At 38.9% G+C, this 24,540-nt stretch overlaps 1 protein-coding gene across 1 annotated transcript in view; it reads right to left on the bottom strand.

Moving 5' to 3' along the window:
- Nucleotides 1-24,540, bottom strand: part of LOC106640595 (lost and found) — a 56,746-nt gene that overhangs the window by 18,144 nt on the left and 14,062 nt on the right. Inside the window, exons 2-3 of the mRNA XM_089589775.1 lie at nucleotides 23,541-23,764; nucleotides 6,196-6,340 (exon numbers count right to left, since the gene is read on the bottom strand). Coding sequence (XP_089445901.1) covers nucleotides 6,196-6,340; nucleotides 23,541-23,764 — 369 coding nt within the window. The remainder of the gene's footprint in view (nucleotides 1-6,195; nucleotides 6,341-23,540; nucleotides 23,765-24,540) is intronic.

A 24,540-nucleotide genomic window follows, 5' to 3' on the forward strand; every position in this document is an offset into this window, starting at 1 on the left:
ATGATAAAGATTCTAATAGTTGTTGATATGAATTTAAATCTTATACGAAAAAATTTACGAGCTATACCTTTTGACGTACAAGTTTTACAACTTTTTTGAAAATAAAGCTCATTGTGGCGATTGGGCCTATTTTAATATTTTATCACTTGTGTCAGTGCTACAGTTAATTTTTCAATCATTGATGAATAAATCACAGAAAAAATTATGATTCATGAAAAAACGCAGAACTAAAAATTAAACAAATATACATCAAAAATACTCCTCTGAATCTAGATTATCAACGGAAATTAAAAAAATAAAAAACAGAATCCAACACTATTTGCTTTCTTCAATTTCACCGAAGCACGCAAAAAACTCGACGCTCACCCCTGTAACAACTTCCCACCCCGTGGATGGAATTTTCAGCTTCGATCACACTCGTTTCGAAAATGTGTGGTACACACACACGGAACCCCGGGGGCGAGCGGTGCCGGTAACCACGACCTGTTTGCCAAATAAAGCGCATCGTTACTCCACTGCCGTGCACAACTGACGCGCGTATTCTCGTCGTCGGGGTGTGTGAAAAAATTCCAGCTACAAATTGATTGGCCCAGAGCAAATGGAACGCAATACGCGCAGGTATACCTCCCGAAGCGTGGAGGTGCGAAAATACCGATGGCAAACACACCGTATACGCCCGCTGTTGTTTCAAATCCCTCCAACCAGATGCAGCGAAATGTTTTGCCGTCCAGTTTGCTTTATTCATTTTTTTTCCTCCCCCCCCCCCACCACCCACGAGAATCCATATCGGAATTTGTTTTTCAAAAACATACTTCCCGGTATTTCTCTTGATGAAATTTTTCAATCGAAAGCCACTCTTTGCTGGACACACACACACACACACAATAGGTCATCATCAAGCGGATCAATCGAAATACGGATCAATTTCACTTTGGCGCAACAATGGCCAAACCGCACTCTCGCGCGCGAAACCCAACGATGATTAATCAGCCCAAATCAGGGCTCTATAATCCAGACCAAATAATTCAGAGCTCGTGTACGATTGATTTCGGGAATTCCACGCTGCACCGAATAAGGAGCCGCGCAATCGAAATCAATCAAACGACATGGTATATCATACCAGCGAGAGATCGGATCTGGCGTGTCACCTTTTCGCGCTCGGAGGAGGACTATGGGGGCAAATATTGACAGCTCCTCCTTGCAAAGTATATGTATATGTTGGTGTGGTATCAAGTCGGGGTGGAAACGGGCATCTCCCACGGGAGCCCTGCACCTTCCCGAGGGGGTCAATTAAACCGAGAGGGAGTGGAGGATCGCTCCTCCCGAAACTCGATCGGTTTGCGATTGGGCTGCTGTACGGATGATGCAAACGAGATTTCGGGGGAGAACAATAGCCTCGTGGCTTATAAGCGTCTTGGGGGTTCGCGCGGGTACGAAGAGTTATGTGGTGTGGAGGGTTTTGGAATGCTCGAAGAGAACGTTTCCTGCTGAGTTTGGGCCACGGAGAAATTAGTCGATGAGGCTTTTTTTTTTTTTTTTCCTCTCGAGTGGTGTGTGTCTCTACGACTCTCCGGGGAAAAGAAACATCTACTGCACTCACTAAATTTAAAATAGTGAAAATTTCATTATTTGCGTAAGTGGGCGAGATTTTTTCTACGCACCCTCAATATTTATCAGTAATCCAATAACCGATTTTGATCCAAATGAAGATAATGGTATCACCGATACATATCATTTCGAGTAGTACCAACTAATTCAAATAGTGAGCCGTTAATTTGGTAGAAATGATGAATATTCGCTAGTTCAAATGAGTTATAAGTATACAAGTTTGAAATGGTGAAACCGCCTGTTTGTATATATTCACTATTTTACAGAGTATAGGTATATGCAACATTTATACAGAGATTAAGTAACAACTTACACCAGTTCGTGCTGGATGTGTATACTAGTTGGGTTCTTACATGTGACCCATAGTTGTGCACCAGATTGGCTAAAAGCAGTAACGTGCAAAGGGCATGTTTGCAATAAAAACACGGAAAAGTCCTCGATCCACAAAAAGTATCTCTATATGTACGGGCACACAAAGCGCACGTGTGAATGGCTACACGCACGACAGCTGAAAAATTCACGTGCCAGTGGCAGAAGTGGAGTGGAAAACCTACTGTCAAAAATATAACCACGTGACGATGGAAACCCAGGGAGGGCAGGGAAAAAAGTACCCTCTCGCCACGGAGACGCGCCCAATGACGATTTGCTCGGGAACCATGTGTTGTATACTACGCCCCTATGACATTCCGCGTTCTTCGGACGTAAAAGCGGAGCTAAACAATTCTCGCTCCGCATACATGCGAAACTAACACTCGCCCGGAGAGCACGAGAATGGAAAATTGCCGCGATGAGCGGTGGTCTGGCCCGTATGGGGAGAAATTTGCGGGAACGCCTGGGAAATGGGTTCGCATCCCTTGGCGTATACCCGTACATGTGCGTGGTTATCTTTGTTCGCGGTGTTGTTATTGCGCTGCGATTCTACACGCTGCTCTAGTAACGAGATGTTGTTCGAGCGGAACACCCTTTTGATTGTTTTAATGTACGAACGGATTTGCCTTTCATGAGTTAACGTTGGAGGGGAGTTTGATTTGTTTAACTTGAATGTATTTGATAATTGGAGGTTGGTGTTTCATGTTTCACGATCTTCTTTTTTTTTTCTCGAGTGTTGTAGTGACAACATTGTCGTTTCGAAAAAAAGCGCCAACTCTTGTGCAACTATCAGACAGTTATTAGGATGACATTGCGTTGACTCTTGAAATTTAAATAAACATGTCCTCAGAGATGGAAAATGGAGAAAGCCCTTTCTCGTCCCCGAGCGTCTATCTTTGGATCATCGATGGACTGGATTAGACATGAGGTGCGCTTCACGTGTTTGCTACGCTCCCGTTGAACGTGCAATATCCAATGAGGTCTCCGATATTTCACAGAATTTTCATGGCTCCGCATATGGTACCAATATAATTCATAACGAGTAGCGAGAAAACATGTTTCGCATCACCAATAAAACAGTCCTGTAAATTATTCACGCACTCCGTCTATAAACGTGCACTTGTATGCATATATATGCAATAGACATTACGTTGGAAAAGAAAAATTCACACAATAATAGCATATACCGTTTGAGTAGCGAGCATTTTGTCTTTTATTGACAATTTGAAAATAATGTAATTTTCATTCCCACCCCCTCGTCAGCGAATGTATGTGAGGCGAATCTCGGCGTGTACTTTTGCATTTCGTCGGCATCCCTATATTGCCATTGATACACGTGTGCACATGTGCCTGGAAATGCAGATTGAAATCAAAGAAAAGGAAAAAAAAAGATGCGCGCGAGACGAATAAAAGAAAAAAAGGGGAAAGGGGAGGGCGGAAAATGTTGGCGAAAGAGAATATGGCTGGGGAGAAAAATAGGCCAGTGAGTTGTGCGCCGGGAGAAAACTCTGGGCGGCGGAGAGGGTATGTAGGTGGGTAGACAGAGAGAGAGAGCGGGTGTACCAGAGTCTGAGGGAAATGGAAAAAGTGAGGGAGTAAGAGAGGCAGTAGAGAGCGGAGGAGAGAAAAGATGCAAAGAAAAGGCGGAAGTACGCGGATGCTGGAGAGGAGGGAGCGACGGAAGAGGCCGCCTATGTGTTGGGGGTGAGGGGGTTTGGATGGGAGGGATGGAAAGAAAGAGGCAGCGCATGAATCAATGTTTCCAGCGCATTTCGCCCTCTTCCACCTCGGGGCCGTAACAAATAAAGAGATACGTCATGACTCGGGCTCGGGTTTGTGTCAAACGCGAAGGCGCTTTTTTTTTTTTTGTTTCTTGTTACTTTAACAATGAAATATCTGATGCTTTTATTTTTCCGCTGAGGAGGGAAACGATTCGACGGGGTGACGCGTTTGAAGTAACGTGAAGTTACATCGTAAGTTTGCACGTTTGCTTGTTGAGAGCAGAGTCAAGCTTGCATGTAACTCGAGTGTTCGCCGAAGCGAGATTATTTTTTCAGATGCAACCCACGCAATGCTGTTAAAACGTTGAATTTTGAAGTTTTAAGTATTCGAAAAATCAAAACTGTTCAGATAAATTAAACCTCTGCCGGTTTTTATGCAATAGACTGGTAGATAAGTACAAGTATACCTTCACGATTTTTACAAAGCACAGCAGTAATATGCACTCACAAAGGGTCGGTGTCTTTTGTAAGAAAAGTTTAATGCGATTGAAAATAGAAAGTTTTGAAATGCTCAGTTAACAAAAACTCGAGGAAAACATATAATTATGATTTTCCGAAAACGATTTTTCATAAGTGACTAACACTTATACTTTAAAGTCAAAAGCCCGAAAAATTATATCTATATAAATATATTTAATCTATTATTGCTGTGCGTCATTTCAGAAATTTTACTCATAAATTAGTCATTCATGACGAATTGTACTAGGAAAAAAAAAATGTCTGCTCATGTCAAGTCGTTCATTAACAAGTTACAATTCTTGTTGCAATCGAAATTTTCACTTTTCTTTAAAAAGAAACTTACTCATGCTCGTTTGGTCAAAAGAAAATCTTTTCGACAAAATGTCTTTTCTGTAACGTTAATGTTATTTTGGTATACTCATCAGCACCAAATATTTTGAAAAATGGTTCATCCCGTTGTTGGTGCTCGTATCAATATTTACAAGCTACTGTTGAAATTACATGGTCCAAACTCGAGGACAGACACCGAGACAACTTGATGGAGGCACAAAGTAAATTGTTGTTCAACAAATCTCCTTGAAAAAAGGGAAGTCCCGCCACGTAAGAGCGCCAGTGCGAAAACGTCCCGTTAACCCCCAAAAAGCTGGCAGGTAACAAATGTGTCCCACGATCCGATAAAAGCAGTCAATGTCCTCCGACCGATATACATACCAGGCGGGCACTCACCGCCGCAGTCACGAAAGGTTGTTTGCGATGCCGAAACGTTTCGCGCCGCAGTATAAACTCCAAAATAGTAGGTTCAGTCGAAGAAGCAAGATAGAGGGTGTAGATGCAAGTTCCGCTCGGCGAGGAGAGGGAGACCGGGGCGTCGTCGCTTCGGTGGAGGGTATAAAATCCGTAACGCCGCTACTGCCGCTTCTCCATGGCCGAGCCAATTTCTCACGTCAAGATGCGCATCGTAAACCGTTTGCCTCCTCCTGTATACCTACTGTGCACATGTACACCCCGTCTCCCCGAAGATACTACATCCCTCGTCCGTGCGTGCACCCTCTCCGCTACACCGATGTGCTGTATACATATATGTGCGCACGAGTGCAGGCGAGGAAGAGGCCTCTCGGGAAGACACGTATACTCCACTGCCTATTATTCCCCTTTCCCGGCGAGTGAGCGTCTGAAAGGGGAATTCCGTGTCATTTGTGCAAGTATACTTGTGTTGCAAGAGGCGCGATGCCACCACCACCAACGCTGCTATACGTTCTACTCTTGCTTATTTTACCCTTATTGGGCTCGTGTACTCGTTATTTTTTTTTTTTTTTTTTTTTTTTTTTTTGCTACCCACACCACTGGGTTATCTTTTTAGAGATTTGTGTTTTCAAAGAATAAATTTTGCTTCACAGGGAATAATGTTGTTTGACTTCCTGATGTTGGGTATTCCAGTTTGTGTTTTTTGATTTTTATTTTTAAACCAGCGTCAAACGAGGGAAAATATACGCGTTTTTTAAAACGTTACCATGGGATCAAATTTTCATCCTGTCCATCGAAAATCAATGAATTTCATCAGACCGTTCTCGGAAAGCTTTGAAAAAGTTATCTGGAATTTCTTTACTGATTTTAATTAAAAATCATTTTACAAAGTAACTTTTTTTTGTGTTTTTTTTTTTTTTTGAGAGCTTCATTTCGTAGTATGATATTCCGGAAACATTTTCAGAATACGCCGTACAGGGTAATAAATTTTTCGTGTAATCTTTACCCTGAAACTGTACTGTGTAGCTGAGATACGGTGAAAATACAGCAATTTTTTCATAGAGCTACGGTAAGGATTACGTCAAAAAAAAAAGAGGAAAAATTCAAGTGAATAAACTGGCGTCCATAGTTTCATGGTAAAACTTACTACAGCCCTTTTCTCCATTATGCGAGAGACTAGATAAAGACGCCATGAAAAATATATCAGATTAAAGTTAGTATGTTGGTTACGTACTGGGATCTTTGACGGCCGTAAGAACAAGCTTGAATCCATTTTGATCCGTGCCCCAGGCATCTGTTACATATTTCAGTGTGACGAAGTTGGTGTGCGTGTATATGGCTCCAACGCTCTGCTGTGTATTTCTGCAGGACAAGTCCGCCTGAAAATCGATAAAAAGCATTAGTTCAATATTAAAATTTCCACTCGGTCGAGGAGTGCGCTTATAAACAAGTTATAATTATGCTTATTCTATTTTAAAACTGTCATCTGTACCATTTTTTTTTTTTTTTTTTTTTTCATCCGAACAAACATGATATTCGTTACGAAAATGAAGCTGCAATTGATGCTTTAAATCCCCTCTGTCACCCGAGTGAACAGCGTCATTTCAAAAACCGCTTTCCCAATCCGGGGGGAAAATTCAATTTGAAATTCCCGTCCGTCGAAGGAAATCAGCGTTAAACGTCGATAATAATTTATCGAGGAGTGCCACGAGCCGTTTTTCCCTTTGGGCGCTTCAAACGGGGCTCAAGCGATCAATAAGAGCGTTATTCACAATACAAACAAGTATTTAATGAAACGACAAAATGTAAAAAATTACCTTTAAGCAAACACGACACGAAAGTCACTTCAAATTGGTGTATTTGTGTGTCATTGAAAAATTCGATGAATATAATGAAAAATGATAAAATGAATGTACGAGCTGATAATCAAATTTCAGCTATCGCGTTTAATTAGCCATTTCGTTGAACAAAGTGCAAGAACGTTCTTTGAGATTGACAGGAAAGTCGATTGCCGTGTTCATAAATTCATTTTAAATAATTTCCTCTGGCATTAAACAATGATTTTCATCCAAAATACAATATCCCCTCGTTTCCTCGAGCTTTGGGCTTTGGGCTCGTGCAAAATTGGCTCCGCAACGAAATATCAAAAGCACGGAAGATCGTCGACAGCCTTTAATAAGCATATCTTTCTCCCTCCTTCTTAATTAACGGGCCCCAACGAGCTTCGAGTTAATCCATATTTAATTATCCACAGGCCTTCTTCAATTGGGCTTTTTTTTACCTCTTACGTTTTTATTTAATTTATTTATTTATTTATTTTTTTTTGTATTAAAATAGTTGGAAAATATTAACGAGCTTGTGGGGCACGAAAAAAGCGATGAATAAGCATTACCACGCCATGTGCTTATCAGATGTATAGGCATCCATGAGATGAGGAGTTGTATGGAATATTTAATACTTGTCATTATTTTACCTACTAGACAAACGAGTATGATGGGAAAAATAGTTGTTTATCACCCAACATTTTCCGATACACACCAATTGCTTATTTATATATATTGAAGAGTTTTTCATAAAAGACAAAGTTTTGTTAGCAGTATATTCTTCACTAATTTATAAGATAAGAATAATCGTAACTATGGTTATTTGTGTACTGATAAAAATAATTGACTTTATTTTCTCTGAAATTAAAACAGAAAGAGTAATTTTTTAAAATTAAGGTGAAAATAAAACTTATTTAATAAGGTTGAGACTACCCGTGTACCAATTTTATAACATTGACAGCATGAAATACTACTCTTTCTTTCCAACTGGTGATTTTTCAGTGGTATTAAAAAAAAAAAAAAAAAAAAAAAAAAAAAAAAACACATAACACCTGCAATATCTGGAACCTAGAAATGAATTTCAGAGTCGTGCCAGTGGTTGCGTCAAAGGATTATTTGTTCCATCAAGTCTCGATGAAAATACAAAACGACAGCAGTCGGTTATTTCCCTCTTCTAACAACCCTCCGAGCTCCCTTCGTTCAAGTAGGTACATTACACACGAAAAATCCCCTACTCCCCGAACATTTCAAATTCCCCTGTTTTTTTTATCAGTACAACAACAAAAAAAATAAAATAAAATAAAAATAGGAAAATAGTTTCTTACCCATGGCAACACGCGCTCAGTGCAGTTCACCGAGTTCTACACAACTACAGCGTCGATGAAAAAAAAAAATAATAAACACGCACGGATCCTCGATATACCGCATGGACTGAATAAAACATGAAAAAAAAAGGAGGACGGGTCACCTCATCGCGTGACCGAGTCCAAATTACGGACCTCGTCACAGGGGCACATTCGATACTCCCGCGACTGCACGAAACACAACGAGCACCGTTTCCCGCCGTGTGCGAGCGAGCGTTAAAAGTACGCGTGTACGGTCCACTTTTTTCCCCGTCGAGCGAGTGGGAAAAATTAATTTCAAATAGAGAGAAAATTCACCCTCCACTGACACACTACCCTTTCGGCACTCCATTTTCGTCTCGTTTGCCACGGGCTTCGACACCGAGAGGCCTGTTATCCCCCGATTTCCCATATCTCTACGTATTTTTAAAACTGCACTCGCGCGTACGGATTCAAAAAAATCCTCTCCCATCAGGAAAAATAATGGTATATATACGTTCAAAGCTCCACGGTGCACGAGGGCGAGCTCAAAGGAGTCCTAAACAGACAAGTAAAACGCTCCTCTGGCTCGATCCTGAGAGCATTTCCCCGTATACCCGTGCACAAAAGTACCTGTACTCCCACAAGAGCCAAGATCGCGCACGCGACGGAGGTAGGGCTCACAATGACGCGGGGGTGGGGGGAAGAAGACTCGGGGCCAAAGGACGAGATTAGATACATCTTCCGGTATTGAACGGCTCGGCATCAGCAGCAGTCGCGCTTACAGGACACGGGAAGAGTGAAAAGGACGGTGCTTTTTGTCCCCTAACTTTTTTTTTTCTTCCTTTTTTTCCTTCTCTGCGCGCGTTGTATTTCAGACGGAGTTGGTAATCCGGGGATCAAAGGAGGGCCGGGCGATCCTTCGCAGAGGACAGCGCGTATATATACGTATGCAAAGTCGGGACACATACGTGGGAGGTAAATCCCCGGGATTTGTTAAATTAGGTGCCCGTAGCTCTCTGCCACCAGGTACTTAAAAAACGAACGGGGCTCCTTTGGATACGCTTTTGTGTCCCCGGACTTGCGTGGAAGGGTAGCACGAATCGATCGCCCCCCTTTTTTCCTCCTCTAAAACATCACTGAATAGAGAAAAAGTACTCGTATCTCAAATTGTTTAACAACTGCTCGAAAAACACTGGTACGATCGCGAAATATCCAAGGGTTGCGCCATGTCTGACCACACGCTGGTGTATACTACTTGAAAATCAGCGAGCGGTTCTTTGTTATATCTACATGCAACTTGGAAAAGATGACTTACTCTCACAACAGCCCAGTGAAAAATAACAATCAGAGTGCATAATTTTTTACTCGTTAGCGAGCCTTTGTATTTCAAAAGAGACCGCTTTCGCATTTTCGTTTTTCCCGCCACGTAAACTTTCGTACGGGGATTTCCAATACCCTGAAACGTTACGAAACGCGATACTCCGCAAGAGGCTTTGTCGGTCGAAAGCTCTGAAACCGAAAAAAATCGAAAAGCCAAGGGGGAAAAGCGGAGCCTTATTTAAACTCGTGAGCCAACAAAAACGTGAACCAAACCCACAAAATCGAACCGGGCAACTTGTACACGGCCCGTCGAAAGCGCCAACGAGCACAACACGTATACAAATACACAGTACACCCGCAAAACAAACACGCGCCACGCGATACCGCACAATTCTCTCGTCACGGAAATGCAAGTGCAGCAGGCGGTGTCTACCGAGCCATATGTGCACGTATCGTATATACTGCAACAACAGCGATAAATGGCCATAGGTAAGGTCGACGGCCGTCTGGAGCTGCTTTGGTGGGCGTGTACGTGCACACATGACGTACACATGTACAAACAAGCGAGTCTCGTCGTCGTCACCTAGTCAGGGATGAATCAACCCTTAATGCACGGATCAATATGACCCTCCTCCCTCCCTTCCTTCCTTCCTTCCTTCGTCCTTCTACTATATACCTTTACTACCACCTCCCATACTCTATTTCATCACGGTATCGTCCATCCTCCCACTCGTTATTTCCACCTCGAGAATTTTAATCGCCGTCGTCAGTTTTCCCCATACCGTTTGCTCCCCCCCTACCCGACGATTTCTCATTATCCACTTAACATTCGCTGTTCTCTTTCGCAGGTGTGTCTTTTTTTTCTCTCTCTCTCTCTCTGATCGGCACATGCGTCTCTCTGCGCGCTCCACGAGTCAACCTCGAGGAGGAGGAGCGATTCTCGCGCGCTTATTGAATCCTAATCGCTGCTCCCGTCCCCCCGCGGGGGCTCATTTGAATTTGGAATCGGAGACCCGGGACTTTTCATTCCGCTGCCTCCATTGAATTTTCCCATTAAACGCTCTTTCTCTCTCTCCGGTCGTAAATTACATTTTTTTTTTTTTTTTTTTTTTTTTTTTTCATCCACTCCGAGCGTGCTCTGTTTGTTTATGCTACGGCTGTTAAGATACGCGACGGGAGAATTTTTGCCCACGGTGGACGCGCTTTGGTTTGCAGGAGGTGCGCGTCGCGCGAATCGATTTTAATTCCGGGCGAGAGCTTCGATTTGTTTTATCTCCTTTCGCGGGGGAATCGATATGGTGCAGGTGTATATTGATCGGGTCCGGGCCACTTGGCGCGGATTATTTTCCCCGATAAAAGTCTTCGGTCGGAAATACTTTTGGTTTTTCGATCTCAGCCTTTTCACGCGAACAATTACATTGTGAGAGAAACGTTTTTTTTTAAATTTTTCTCCAGACTGTGAATGTATATTGAATTATTCCGAAATTGTTTAGTAATTAGCCTCGTGAAAAGTATTTCTATACACCGACAGGTCGATCGTTACAACAACCATCATTCGTACGCGAGACAAGACGTGTCAAACGGAGGGAAAAAAACCTCGAACGTATATGAGCTAGTTCAATCTTCATCAGCGCGCCCATTAGCCCGCGTTGGTTGTTGTAAATATTGACTATGCGGGGGAGGGAGAGGGAAAAAGTAAGGAACTTATCGTCATTTCATCACCCGCGCAAATACGCGTATACGTACACGTAGTGACACACTCAAGCGAGAGGTGAACGAGTACAGGAAGGAACAAAAAATAAGCTTTGTGTTGTTATGCGTGAGACATATATGTACGTGCGAGAAGAGCGTGAGGAGGGGGATGGCTCTGTTCTGGCTTTCTCCGCGCGTTGATAGGAAAACTCTTTCTCTCGGTGTTTATCATAATTGCATCTCAGTCCTGGTACCGTGTTGACCTCTTTTTTTCTTCTTTTTATCGTTGTGTACAAAGGGGAAACAGAGTGTGTGTGTGTGTGTGTACCTACTGTTTACTCGTGGAAGGAAAAAGATGGCAAATTGGTTGGTATTTCCGAGCAATGCTGGACAGTTGAATCGTGCATGTACGTAATGGCTTGTATATGTGGACTTTGGTGGTGTGTATATGAGTATGGGTGACAAAAAGTGCTGAAAGGCGTATATATATAGTTACGTGTACCCACTGCCGTATATGGGAGTTCTCATAGGGTTATGGATCGTCGCTTTTATGCTCGATAATGGTTGTATTTGTGATGTAGCAGTTTAGGGTGGGACTACTCATGAGTGTGCGCTTTTTCAAAGAGAAAAATGTCGTTATGGCTTCAAAAATAACAAAGGGTGAATTTTGTTTATTTTTTGCGTCTTTTCACATTTATTACACGAGTTTTTCTTGTGTCACACGTTCATATGAAAACATGTGTCACCTGGTTACTCAGTTTTTCTATTCATCCAATGAAACGTTCATACGTGCCGATGGACAAAGGGATGGATTGCCTAAGTGTAATTGAGGAATCATTGTTTCACAATATTAATTATGTTGCTTAAGAAGGTGCGTCCTTGCGTTAAAAGTGAAAGTGGGAACATTTTCAACAAGCTTACAAATATTGTGATGTAAAGGATAAAATCGCAATTCGTATCGAGCACTCAAATTTTTTTTATTTCCAGAATTGGAATCGAATCGTGTTGGCTAAGTATCGAGAAATCGTCCTTTTTTTCCAAATTGTACCTTTCTATTACACTCGATCGAATTGGTACTTTTCTTAGAGCTTGGCCTAATTGGTACCTTATTATACTCTCAAGCGACAAAACATGCCTGGTACTTTGTTTATCTTCAGTCTGAGCTAATAAATTATCTATCAAACCAAGTATTTCATGGATACCACAATAGAACACACATGTGATCCACGTTAGGTATAGATGCCACAAAGGCGATTCACCAGAGGTGTATGGTTTTCCACCAAATACCTTGTTTTTTCCTTTATAAATCTTGAAGACATTTCGACTAAAACTCCATGTAAAACTTCTAAAGAATCTTGAGTTGATAAAAAAAACTGCTCAGAGAAAACCCCACGAATTCACTGAAAAAAAAAAAAAAAAAAAAAAAAAAAGACCAAAGTCACCGTAGCGCAAGAATTTCCAAGAAAACAGCAACACTCGCGAACCTCCCCGTTACCCATAACAGTTCCAGGTTTCTGCTTTACTTGTAATCTTTCGCGAGGCGTGTAATTAGACTTGGACTAGCGCACACACACGTAATCTTTCTCGTGGCCTTCCAAAGCTACGCGCGGCGACGTCAGCGAGGCCTGACGAATGAAATGCGGTCGGAGCTTAAATCTCGAGGTGGTATTCCCCACGTGAAAAGTTTCTTGCTCGTCTGGCTGCTGCGAGAGGCGCAATATTGCGTCGTTTCCCTCCGGAAGACGAAGTGGAGGAGGTGCACACCGTATCGGGCAACGAGTGTAGTGGGGCCACCACGTAATTACCGCAAGCACCGTGCCCCGGATTAATGTGGATCTACTCGATGTGTGTGTGTGTGTGTGTGTGTGGATGGAAGTGTACGCGGAAATGGCGAAGGACGTACGGGAGAGCTTTGGAGCTCCACTGTACTTATACACCGACTGCCGTGCAGCTGTTGGGGGAGAAATAAAAAAATCATCGGGAATTGCTCTCTGATGAAGTTGGTGGTGACGCCAAACTATGCAGCACGCGCGGAAAATGAAGATGGCCGGTGTGGCTTGGGCTGTCGACTTTGTAATTTGGGAGCGCCAAACAGGATACCTGAGCTGTTTTATCTGGGATACTCTTGGGATGGTAATGACGTGACGGTGATTGAAAAATTATTGGGGTAAGAGCACCGGAAGACTCGATTATGAGGGTATGAGAAGAGGTTTTAATTTACAGTTTCCTTTGGAAACGCTATACGTTTAACGGATATTCCACGTATAATAGTGTCGTGTAGCATTATCATTTAATGATATTAGTTATACTTTAAAAAAGTAATTTTTAATACCAACAATTAGGGAAATTGTTGTTCTCATTTCGTTGTGTAAATTCCTTTGTAACAAAACACAATTTAATGCTGGTGGCTTTTTTTTTGGCCGTTCCGGGCCAACCATTGAGTATGATGAAATCACTGATATATTTTTTAATCCAATGACTGATTTGGTAACTACGAAGAAAATTTATTTATTTAACATAAAGTAGATTTCTTTAAAAACTTACGCATATATTCAACCCAAAATTAGCCATAGAACCTAAACTATAGAAATACTAAGCCAACTATATGTTGTATGCTAGATGTTTTTACAGGTATTCTTTAGTCAACTTTAGGGATGAACAATATTGTTTTGGTAGAAAATTATTTGAACATTAAAAAATTACTGTGAACATCTTTTCAAGTCTGATGACTACATTTTCGTAATTTATATAATTGAGACACAATTCACAATGAAAAACTAATAATTCTCATATGACCTACGGCAATTTGCGTTAACATCAATACTTAAGTTTTTGCATCGACAGTAATTTTTCACACGTACGACAAACCATAGGAACATTAGTTTTAGCATTTAATTCTCTAAAATCTTACACGGTAAATTTTATCATTGTACACAAATTTTTTCCTATTTTATTATTTTGGTCACTACTAATGAAAACTATTATTTCCTGTAGCACCATCTTGATAAGGAAGAAAAACAAAATAATTAGAAGGCCCCCAAAGGTAAGCAAAACATAATATGCTCCACAACGACAATCCACGTCTTTGTTAAGATAACAAGTTCCCTTAAACAACACGACCAGCAATTCTAAACAGTAGCCTTATTAACCTGCAGATAGTTTCCACTACTGTGTATAAGCCAGCCATTGCCATGTGAATATAATACATAGACAAATAGACGAACGTACGGATGCAGGATACCTTATTACTCGGTATAAATACAGCTTCTACGAGTCGAACGATGAAATACCTTTATTCCAAAGTTGCATCGTTATGGAAAACTTTTAACATCAGAAAGCCTCGCGTAAATCGATATACCCACCAACTACTCAATAGGAAGCCATTTCTATGTAGTAAAGTACATAACTTTAACGCTGACTTTGGCTTTTATGTATACGAGCCTAGATACCGGTTGGTTGAAGTATTCCTAACTGTGCACATGAAATCGGCTCACTTGTATAGTTACATGCATTCTGATTTGGTAAGCTCATATATACCTTCTCATGCGCGTTTAGTGTGGTCAATTTGTGTTGTCAAAAGAATTCGTCTATGCTTGAGGAGTACACGTACTTAAGTGGGTTAAACAGTTGATAACTGATCCAACGTGACAGAATAGAAGTTTCAAGTGCTCCGAGGTAGCTCATACGGACAATGGATGTGGCTTCTTTGCGACGTACAATTGATTCAATACGCTATTAATAGAACAAGTGGGATATTTTTCTATAGAATTGTTTTGTTTGCGTTTGATGATGCTATAATTGGTGAATTTTTCAATAAAACTATGCCTCATTGGTAGGCTGATTGCCATACGTATTTTAAACACGAAAATTTGTAGGTCATTTTATGCGTGACACTCATTATCAGTTGATAAAGCTGGGATCGTAACATTGCCATGTTTTTAATTGCTCATAAACCAGACTGGGATCGATTGGAACTAAACCATCTTGTTGTTGCTTTTGTGGCTAAGAACAGTACAGCAAAAAAAATTGGGGGTTCCCAAGATCCATCCCAATGGTTATCCAAGACCGTGCATGTACCACTCACTAAATTCTGCTCTATAATTTATGTTGACTAACTACATCTTGTTTTTAAGAAAATGTTGGTATTCTTACAATAAAAAAAAAACGAAATAGTGTGACAGGATGTTTTGAAATAGAAAGTAGATTTATGACTTATTACTCACTCACTCACGTACAAATAGAGACAGAGACATACACATATTTCCAATAATAACTATTTTCATTCCAAACACTATAATGGCATATTCTTGTGTGGATAACTTACAATACTAACATTAATTACTACGCAAAACATACTAATAACTAGCTGTATTTTGACTTATGTGGTAGGTACAATAGTACCTTTTTAAAGAAAAAATTTAACTATGAGCTATAATACACTTTTTTTTCTTGGTACATTTCGAAAGCAAGTTTCACGTCTTATCAAAAAAAAAAAAAAAAAAAATTTCCTTTAAATTTTCCTATAGCTTAATGGAGTTATTCATTTCTTGGAAGCTCGTAAAGCTCACTCTGCTCAATGGAAACCATATGTACTTTATCAGCAAACTATTACACTGCACAAATTTATATAAGTTATTTATTTAAATTAAACAAGTTAGACTGTCATAACTGAGCAGCATAAAATACCTACTACTATATCATCAACTATATCTCACTATCTTGGAGAAATATACATACTGAATACAGATGTAGAAAATCGTGACTTTGTGTTTTGCGTTATTTCAATATCCACATCCACATTCAGCATGTGCAACTCTTTAAATTTTTAACCCTAACTACCTTAATTTTAAACCTACCCAGATAAATGGACTTTGGAAGTTTGTTAAAAAGTTGCTTGAAATGGAATTTATAAAATAGTGGGTACGTAGGTATAAATGTACGTAAATATAATGAAGCAAATGTTCAAACAAAGTAGCAATAAGTTACTCTAATTAACAAGAAATGTGTCTAATTAACAAAAAACCACTTGAGAATCTATCGTCAAAAGTGGAAAAGAACTGTAAATCTATTCTCCTGAGAAAAAACTTTTTGGTAACGTTATCTATTATGCGAGTTTACGAAAAATATAGTAGCTCTAATTAGCAGGTAATGACAAATGTGTGGTATCGATAAGCACGATATCTATTGTGTATGTGTGTGTTTTCCGAAGCTCTTGTATCGCACAACTTTTTGGGGCTTGTGCATTAGCGTCAAGAACTTTATTCCTCTTTCTCTTCGTTAGCTTGTAAAAGCAACAGTACGCTACTGCTCTTCGTCCATCGCTGACCACTCGGACACCGCCTTTTGTTCTCCGACCATTCTCCAAATTTTTTAGGAGCTGTACTCCGTAAGTGGTAAGTGTTTCTTGTTATTAGGTAATCCAACAATTATCAGATTTTACTGATCATTCGTGGATTTCTTATTTATTTTTATAAGCGAGTGATTTTCGAAATTCCGACCGATACTTTTTAATGACAATAATTGGATATAACGGTGACTACATTTTTTTTTTTTTTTTCAATTAATGAATACTCGTCTCACTTTGTTCATTCCCAGTTTTTCCACGACTTATCAACCTACGCTCCTTCCTCTCCTACATGTCGTTGGTGGACAAACATCTAGAATGTTCATGCGCATGAAAGTTGAAGAAATAATAAGGCATTATGATATAGTACATTACGTACCTAGGCCAGAAAGTGGGGCTATTACTGACCGCGCTATATTATCGGTAATGCGCGGTCAGATGTAGCCCCACTTTTTGGCCGTGGTACGTATACTTTTTTTCCTTACACCTCCGCCGAAAGTTCGTCACCACGGTTTTAATTTTGTTAAAAATGATGGTTTAAAGATCCAGTCAAAGATTTAGTGCATTATGCATTATTATTGATCGATCGGTCGCTCGAACAATACCACTTAAATGCACGTAGATGAGTGTACATGTGTATAGGTATATCTATATATATACGCTCGCCGAGACTGTATTATAATTACTATATAGAATCAGATTGGGCCGAGGATTTGTGCAGGTTGCTCGTGCTGGCAAAACGAGAGGAAGAGAAATCCGTTTAAATTCGAATCATGGATCCTATAAAGATCATTTTAAAAATTCTAATGTTTATATCCGTAAGTGCAAAATAAATCAGGTTATTATCAATAACTATTATAATTGTGATAAGCATAATTCGATTAAATAAAAGATTTCATAGTTTATTTTTGTAATATGACATGTATATACTACATTTATATACTAAATAAATCATTAAAGTGAAAGTAACTGATCAAAAAAACATTAATTTGGTAGTTTTAATTTTGTGTTGTGTACTCTGTTCATGTGAAATTAATAAATTTATTTATACATGTAAATTGTGCAAAAAAAAAAAAATATACATATACATCCAATAATTTATGTAAATAAATATCCAATGATTTTCTGTGTTGTATAAACTATAAAGGTTATAACTCCGTTAGCCGTATATATATATATATATATGTATTGTATAACTACTGCTGCTTCTCGGTGCTGAATATATAACTATATATATCTGCGCACTTCGTTCTGCGCATATATGGCAGGACTGATATGAGGCTTTTTCTAGCTCAAAATCGGGTCAGATGGAACGAACTTTCGGCGGAGGTGTAAGGAAAAAGAATGATCTTAGCGCTCCAGACTAGTATACAAAAAATTTTTAACGAAGTTACAGTCTTAGTAAAATTTGCGTGCCAAAAATCTTCCAGAAAGTATTAACACTGTATGTTTTCTTTTTCCCGCAGAAAATTAGCTAGCCAGCGCCAACATAAACGCCTCTAAAAACCAGCTACAACTACAAAACCCAAGCCCATAGAATCACAGTTAGCAACGACTTGTGTGGGAACATCTCTAATAATCATGGACGAGTGTCAGATGAAGACATTTAGTTGTTGCTCAACATGTTCACATCCCTTTACCAACATGAAAGACTTCAAACTACACCTTCAATCCAAGCACACCTATCCCTGCTACAGTTGTGGAACATCTTTCATCCAATGGCTCGATTTCGTCAAGCACATGGAGTTCGAGCACACCCTACACTTCACCATGTCTCTGAAGTATTACTCCCAAACTTGTGAGCTTACAAGGTATACAACTTTTAAATATACACCCCGCTGTCTCTATTGTCAAAAAGATTTTCAGCAAAACGAAGATCTCGAGAAGCATATGAACTTGGAGCACAGGTACAACTGCTCCGCTAATTGTTCCTCGATTTTCAACAAGTGGAGCGATCTTAGGAAACATGTTCAAATCAAGCACGTTTTTCCCTGCTTCGAGTGTGGGAAAGCTTTTATTCTAAAGGATGAATTTACAGATCACGTGGAATACGAGCACTTAAGAACTACTGCTTGGTAACGCGTCAAGCCCATACATTGCTGATGGAATTACGAACTCTTATCACGATAAGAGGATGTAATAAAATTATATTGAATAATAAATTTTAAAGACCAACAAACGTTTGAAATATTTTTGTACCAATTACGTGTTGGGTTGATTCTTTGAGCATTCATTCATGTGTTAATTATACATTTGTTTATTCAAACAAGTATTCGTTCGAAAAAAATTATTGTATATGTTTAAAGAAAAATTACTTCTCACCGTTATTACCAAATGCAGAATAAATACATTATTTTGATAGAAAAGAAAAAAAAATATACTGAAATATTGAAGAAAACAATTTTAAGTACAAAAAAAAATCATTTTTCACATCCATTAAAAACATTTTTACCACAATTTTTGGTTTGTTATATGATCCTGATAACATTAAAGTAAAATGATTGAAAGGTAAATTTAAAAAGTAATTGTTCGCCCATTACAGTAAGAAATTGATACTCAATAATGTAGTAATTTTTTTTAAATCAAGAAACAGAATTGCAAAATGATTAACAGTAACCAAATATCACGATATTGACGACGTTATTTAAAATGTAATTATACTTTTTTCTCTGATTAGAATAATAATTACCATGCCGTAAATGAGATTGTATTGGTTGTCACTACTTTTGAACATTATTTTTATTATGATTGTGGTTGAAATTTTTTTTTAAAAAGTGCGAACACTTTTAAAAAATCATTAAAAATTAATAAATAACAAAACCTTGACAATATACATTCTGCAAACAGAAAAATAACATTAAGAGAACAAACTTTTATGCAAGAAATATATTAATGTCCTATCATTCTTGTATGAATTCTCTTTTTTTTCTTGTAAATTAGGGAACCAGCATTAGGATTCACATAATGTATATGAATACACAAGTTGATCTGTAGTAGTAATAGTAAAAAAAAAAGATGACTCACTGAACAATTACAGTCCTTTTCGATCATTAGTATGATTTTCCGTTCTAAATCTAAAAACATTGTCCCAGTACATGAAGTGTAACTTCAAAAAAATTATAATTTTTTCAGACTTAGGAAAACACCGTTTAGAAGGATAAAAACTCGATGCTACTCAATCAATCCATTGATTATCTGACTCGAGTACCGTGATGCAATGCATCCCCAACAACGCACACCATAAGCACTGGGCTTGAAGTCAAACTTCAACATCGAAGCGACAGCGTGTAATTGCAAATCCCACCCCCGCGATATCGAGTAGCAGATAGAGAGAGCCAAGCTAAAATAAGAAGCGGAATAAAGAAAGCCGGTGGTGAAGGCAGTATTGTAGGACGAAAATCGCACGCAGCAGCCAGAGGTTGTGTAATAGGAAAGGCGGGGTGGATGGCGTCAGCCGGCACGGCTCTCGAAATGGTCCATCTTCTCGTGTAAGAGAAAGAAAGGGAGAAAAGGAGCGTGGCGGCAATAAAGGCGCGCTTAACGGCCCATTACGTGGACCATAAAAAAGATTAAAGTTAACCCACACCAGTGAAATCGAGAACCCAGGAGGAGGAGGAGGAGGAGGAGGAGGAGGAGGTAAGGGCATTATGCAAAACTCGGGGACTCTTTGCTCTCTCGTTCTCGACCTTCCGTGCATGGGCTGTTGTATACATACGACATGTATGCCATACCAGCCCCCACCCCTTTTGTTTGCTCGCGTGCTGCTCGAACCGGTAGATATTTGTGCGCATCAGGTACGTAACGAGCTTCTTTTGTTCCCGTATTAACGACTCCGCCTACTTTTCTTCTTTAGCGGCGAGCAGGATGTTCGTTGGGACTTTGGACTTGCGCGTGTACAAATTGTTTTTGGTTGTTGTTGTTTCGCTTACCTTATAATGCTCCGGTTCCGCTACCTAATGTATTCAACTTGGTAATTACTATTGTGTTGGCGAAAAAAATAGTTTGGGTGAATTAAATTTGACGATGTTTGTGATGCAAATATGGGGAAGTTATATAATTTACCATGATGTGAAACAAAAAATTTACTGATTAAGAATAGAGTATTTTTCCAAGTCAAATTTTTTGTATCGACTGCGATTGAATATGGCTACTCGCTAAATCTGAAAGCAATAAAATGCGATGGGCATTTAAGAGATTGTTGATGAAGTTAAGTCACTCAACCTCGAACTCAGCCATGTGAAAGTTTAAAAAAAGTAAAAACTAACCAGAAAACTTGTGAATCGTCTACTATCAACCTGATTTTTCACGGTATGCTTCTTCGCTAAATTCATTCGAAAAATTTATCCACATATAGTTTAAAAAGTTAAAACTTTTTTGACGAGTGTTTCACAAAAATTTTAGATAGTCTTTTATCCACTTTATCTTTTACCTTAATTTGGGATATGCAGCACAATTGGGGATTTTCATAGTTTTTTTGAATTGATAAAGAAATATGTCAATTTTAACTATAAACTTCGTAAAATTGAATTTTACCAAGAGTACCTGGTCAATCATAACTTTTTTCAAATAACTTTATCCACCTTAATTAGAGTACCAATTAGTTGAAAATTACCCTTAGTTAAAGTCACGTCTTTAACCTCGAAGTCAGGGACGAGCAACCTCATTTACCCCCAAATGGTTAGCAGATGGTGGATAAGTTTTTCAAAAACCCAGAAGAATCTACTCGTTCTGCACGCAAATGAATAAGTTAAAAAACTAAATCCAAAGGCTTTCCATTCGATCAAATAATTTATTCTTACGTCCCGAAGATACCGAGCATTAATTACCATTGGAGTTGAATCACGTACACTTTCCAACGTAAAATATTCCTTTCAGGCGCAAAATCCGATAATCAGCAGCGGATGCGGGCACGCGAGAATATATTTATTATGCTGGCGGTCGATAATTCAATATTTTCATAGGGAGTACCTTTCAGACCGCGAAAATAACTTATTACGCTTTTCCGATGCCGGACAATCGTATCAATAATTCATGAAGCTTCATTGTAAGCGCAAAAGAGATCCATCGGGCTTTGCTCATTCAGTGCGAATATTAGCTTCCTTCGCGATGGAGCACAAGTAAAAAACGGCACTGTCCGAAAAGTCGAGTCCTTCGCCGTGAGTATTGGTATTCCGTGGGATTTTTCCCGCGGAAAAGTTGGGCCTTCAAAGGAAACAGATAGAGCCCAGGGTCCAAGCTGATGGTATTGGATCGAAGGCTAGAGAGGGAGAAAAAAGTCAAGAAGAAACGCTACTTGATTAATGGCCCAACTTTTGGAATTTTTAATACACGGGGCATTAAAATTCAGCTTTTCGAGCCAAAGTTCCAGTCACTGTTCGCGCGTAATTGTCGGGTGGAAAAATCGTCCGGTATTTCAATATCTCCAGGGACTACTGTTGCCGGAGTTACGCTGATTAATGAAGCGGGTAACGATTGCATGCCAATGACCATGTGCGCCTGACGCGGTGCGTTCGTGAACGTGACGCTTAAAGTCTCAAGTGCTGACGAAGATTGACGTTTGCGAGGATGAGTGTTGGATTGATCGAGTGGAGGTGGTGTTGTCATGAAATTTTCATCAGTTTAGTTAATTTTTTTTTGGGAGGCGTGGACTTCATTTTTTTTAGTTATACTGTGTTAATCCAAGTGTTTGGGCACATTTTTAAACTTACTCTAAACTTCAAAGGCCGGAGTAAAATATTTTTAATTCCCTTTTCGTTAAATTACTGTATATTATACTCTGATATTGCTGACCCAGTCCATCTGATGCATATAAACTATTTTTGCTTAATTTATGTCTCAAAGAAGCATTTGATTGAGAGGACAAAAATCTTTCGAGCTGAGAGAAAAAAAATGAGCGGAAACAAAAAATAAAGAGATCAAATTATATATATATATAAATCTGCTCACGTGGTTTAAAAGGAGGGTCAAAGTTTCAAAACAATTTTGGACGCTTATGTGAGTGACGAGACAAGATTGTTCATTAAACCTCATTCTGTTTAACAAAAATATAAGTATTTTGAATAAGAAAAAGAAGTTTGGTTTAAAAAAAAGGAGAAAAAATTGGACAATAACAAGTGCATATCGTGATATGTAGAAGAAGAGGATTCTAGGCATACACTAAAGATACGTGAGAAAATAAGAAAACAACATAAAGGAAAAATATTAAATTACTAACCAATTGAAAAAGACAAATTATTATACAATATCTAAAGAGAATGGCATATGTAAAATCTACATTTCAAAAATTATATTACAAACTAAAAGTAAAATTAGACGCTACAAATTTTTAGAGTAATCTGGTACAATAGAAAAAATAAAAAAAAATTGGAAAAAATATGGAACAGACAGACTGCAAGAAATTAATACAACATCAAAGAAAACAGTGGTTGTACGAGCGATGATCGTTTTCATATTTAACAGCAAATTACTTCGGCTGAATCTCTATTTTAGCATAATTAGTATGATAACTAAATTTGGATTCCGTTTTTAGAAATGTGTAAAGTTAGTAACATGCATAATTTTTATAACTTTTCACAAATAATTTCCATAGTTTCAGGGACTTTAGGTGTTTTAAAGCTATTAAATTATTTCTTTAATGTTACGATTGTTTGCATGAAAACACGTTAATACAAATATAAAAGTAATTCAGCAATTCCTTGGATGAGAAAATTGTACGATTCTTTACCCTTTAAGGTACGATGATAAGCTCAATCAAGTGAAACATTTTAAAGTGTGAATAATTCCTATTTCTAGTCTCAATTTTTATGAAGTTGTATACAGACATATTTTGTATTGGATGTATACTTCATCATATATCATAATGGTGGGTGCGCTTCTCAACTTTAGAGATTATTTTGTTGCTGCACAATTTACATCTTGGTTAAGCTGTTGCTAGTGAAATATTCGTAAAAGTCTCAAAGCCCATTCAAACTGCATAAACGTAACAAAAAAACAAATAATCAGACAGTTTCAAACCAGAAATTTTTCTGAATGAGATATAAGCAAGGTATACGTAAAAAATTGTACAAAAACTCACTTTGAAGCTGCCAACCGAGTGAGCACCGTCGTAAATGTAGAGATGATCGTTGCAGTCCAGCTGTAGCTTATCGAACTTGAGCATGAACCGCTGGAGTATGCTGTTCGTCTGGAAGGTGATGGCGCAGTCTAGGTTCCGCTCGTTTTGCGAGATGAGCACCGCGCCCTCGATCTTCCGGTAGATATCGCGTAAAAAGTGATTCTTGCAGATCGTGCTCATATGATCTGAAACGCAAAATCCCCGTCCGCAAAATATGAATTTCAAATGTCCACAGGATATATCGATATATGTGTGTGTGTGTATATATGTATGCATATCTGGTAAAGGGCATCGCGTGTGTCGTTGGGGTAAACTTTCAAATGAGTTGGTGGAGGGATTTCAGAGTCACGTCAATTTTTTTTACTCCTTTTTTTCCTCCTTTCAGTTCATAAATATAAATCGATCCAACTTTTTAAAGGATATGAATTTAAACGTCTTTTTTATATCCAACTTTTCAACGTCTAACGTGACATTTTTTAAAAATATCTTTTTCGAATGCACTTAACCAGTACGATTATCTAGTCAAATGATGGGTATTACAATAAACTCGGAACTCTTGAAAAATTTTTCACGAAAGCATTTACCAGAAATAATTTTAAATGCAAACGTTGTAGGGTTCTGATGACTCAACTTGGGGGTGATCACCACTGTGAACCTAAAGTCTTTTTTAATGAACACGTACCAGATATAATTTTTTTTTTTTTTTTATAAAGAGTCACGGTATTTGTGTACCACAAGCTGCTTCAATCCATTGTCATGCAACAGCCAATCGAACACCTAAGCCGCAAAAATCTTCCCAAACTCCCCACCTATAGTTTTCCAACAAAATTTCTCATCCCGAAAAATCCACCATACCCGTAACACTCGATTCATCAATTAGCTCAGTAAACACAAACTCCCTATCCCTCGCCACACAGCGACCCTCCATGCAACCCAGAGGTGAGCACTCGACCGTGTGCTT

Source organism: Copidosoma floridanum, unplaced genomic scaffold (assembly GCF_036245765.1).
Source record: "Copidosoma floridanum isolate Cflo_tuat_1 unplaced genomic scaffold, Cflo_Japanese_pri ptg000001l, whole genome shotgun sequence".
NCBI classification, from domain to species: domain Eukaryota; kingdom Metazoa; phylum Arthropoda; class Insecta; order Hymenoptera; family Encyrtidae; genus Copidosoma; species Copidosoma floridanum.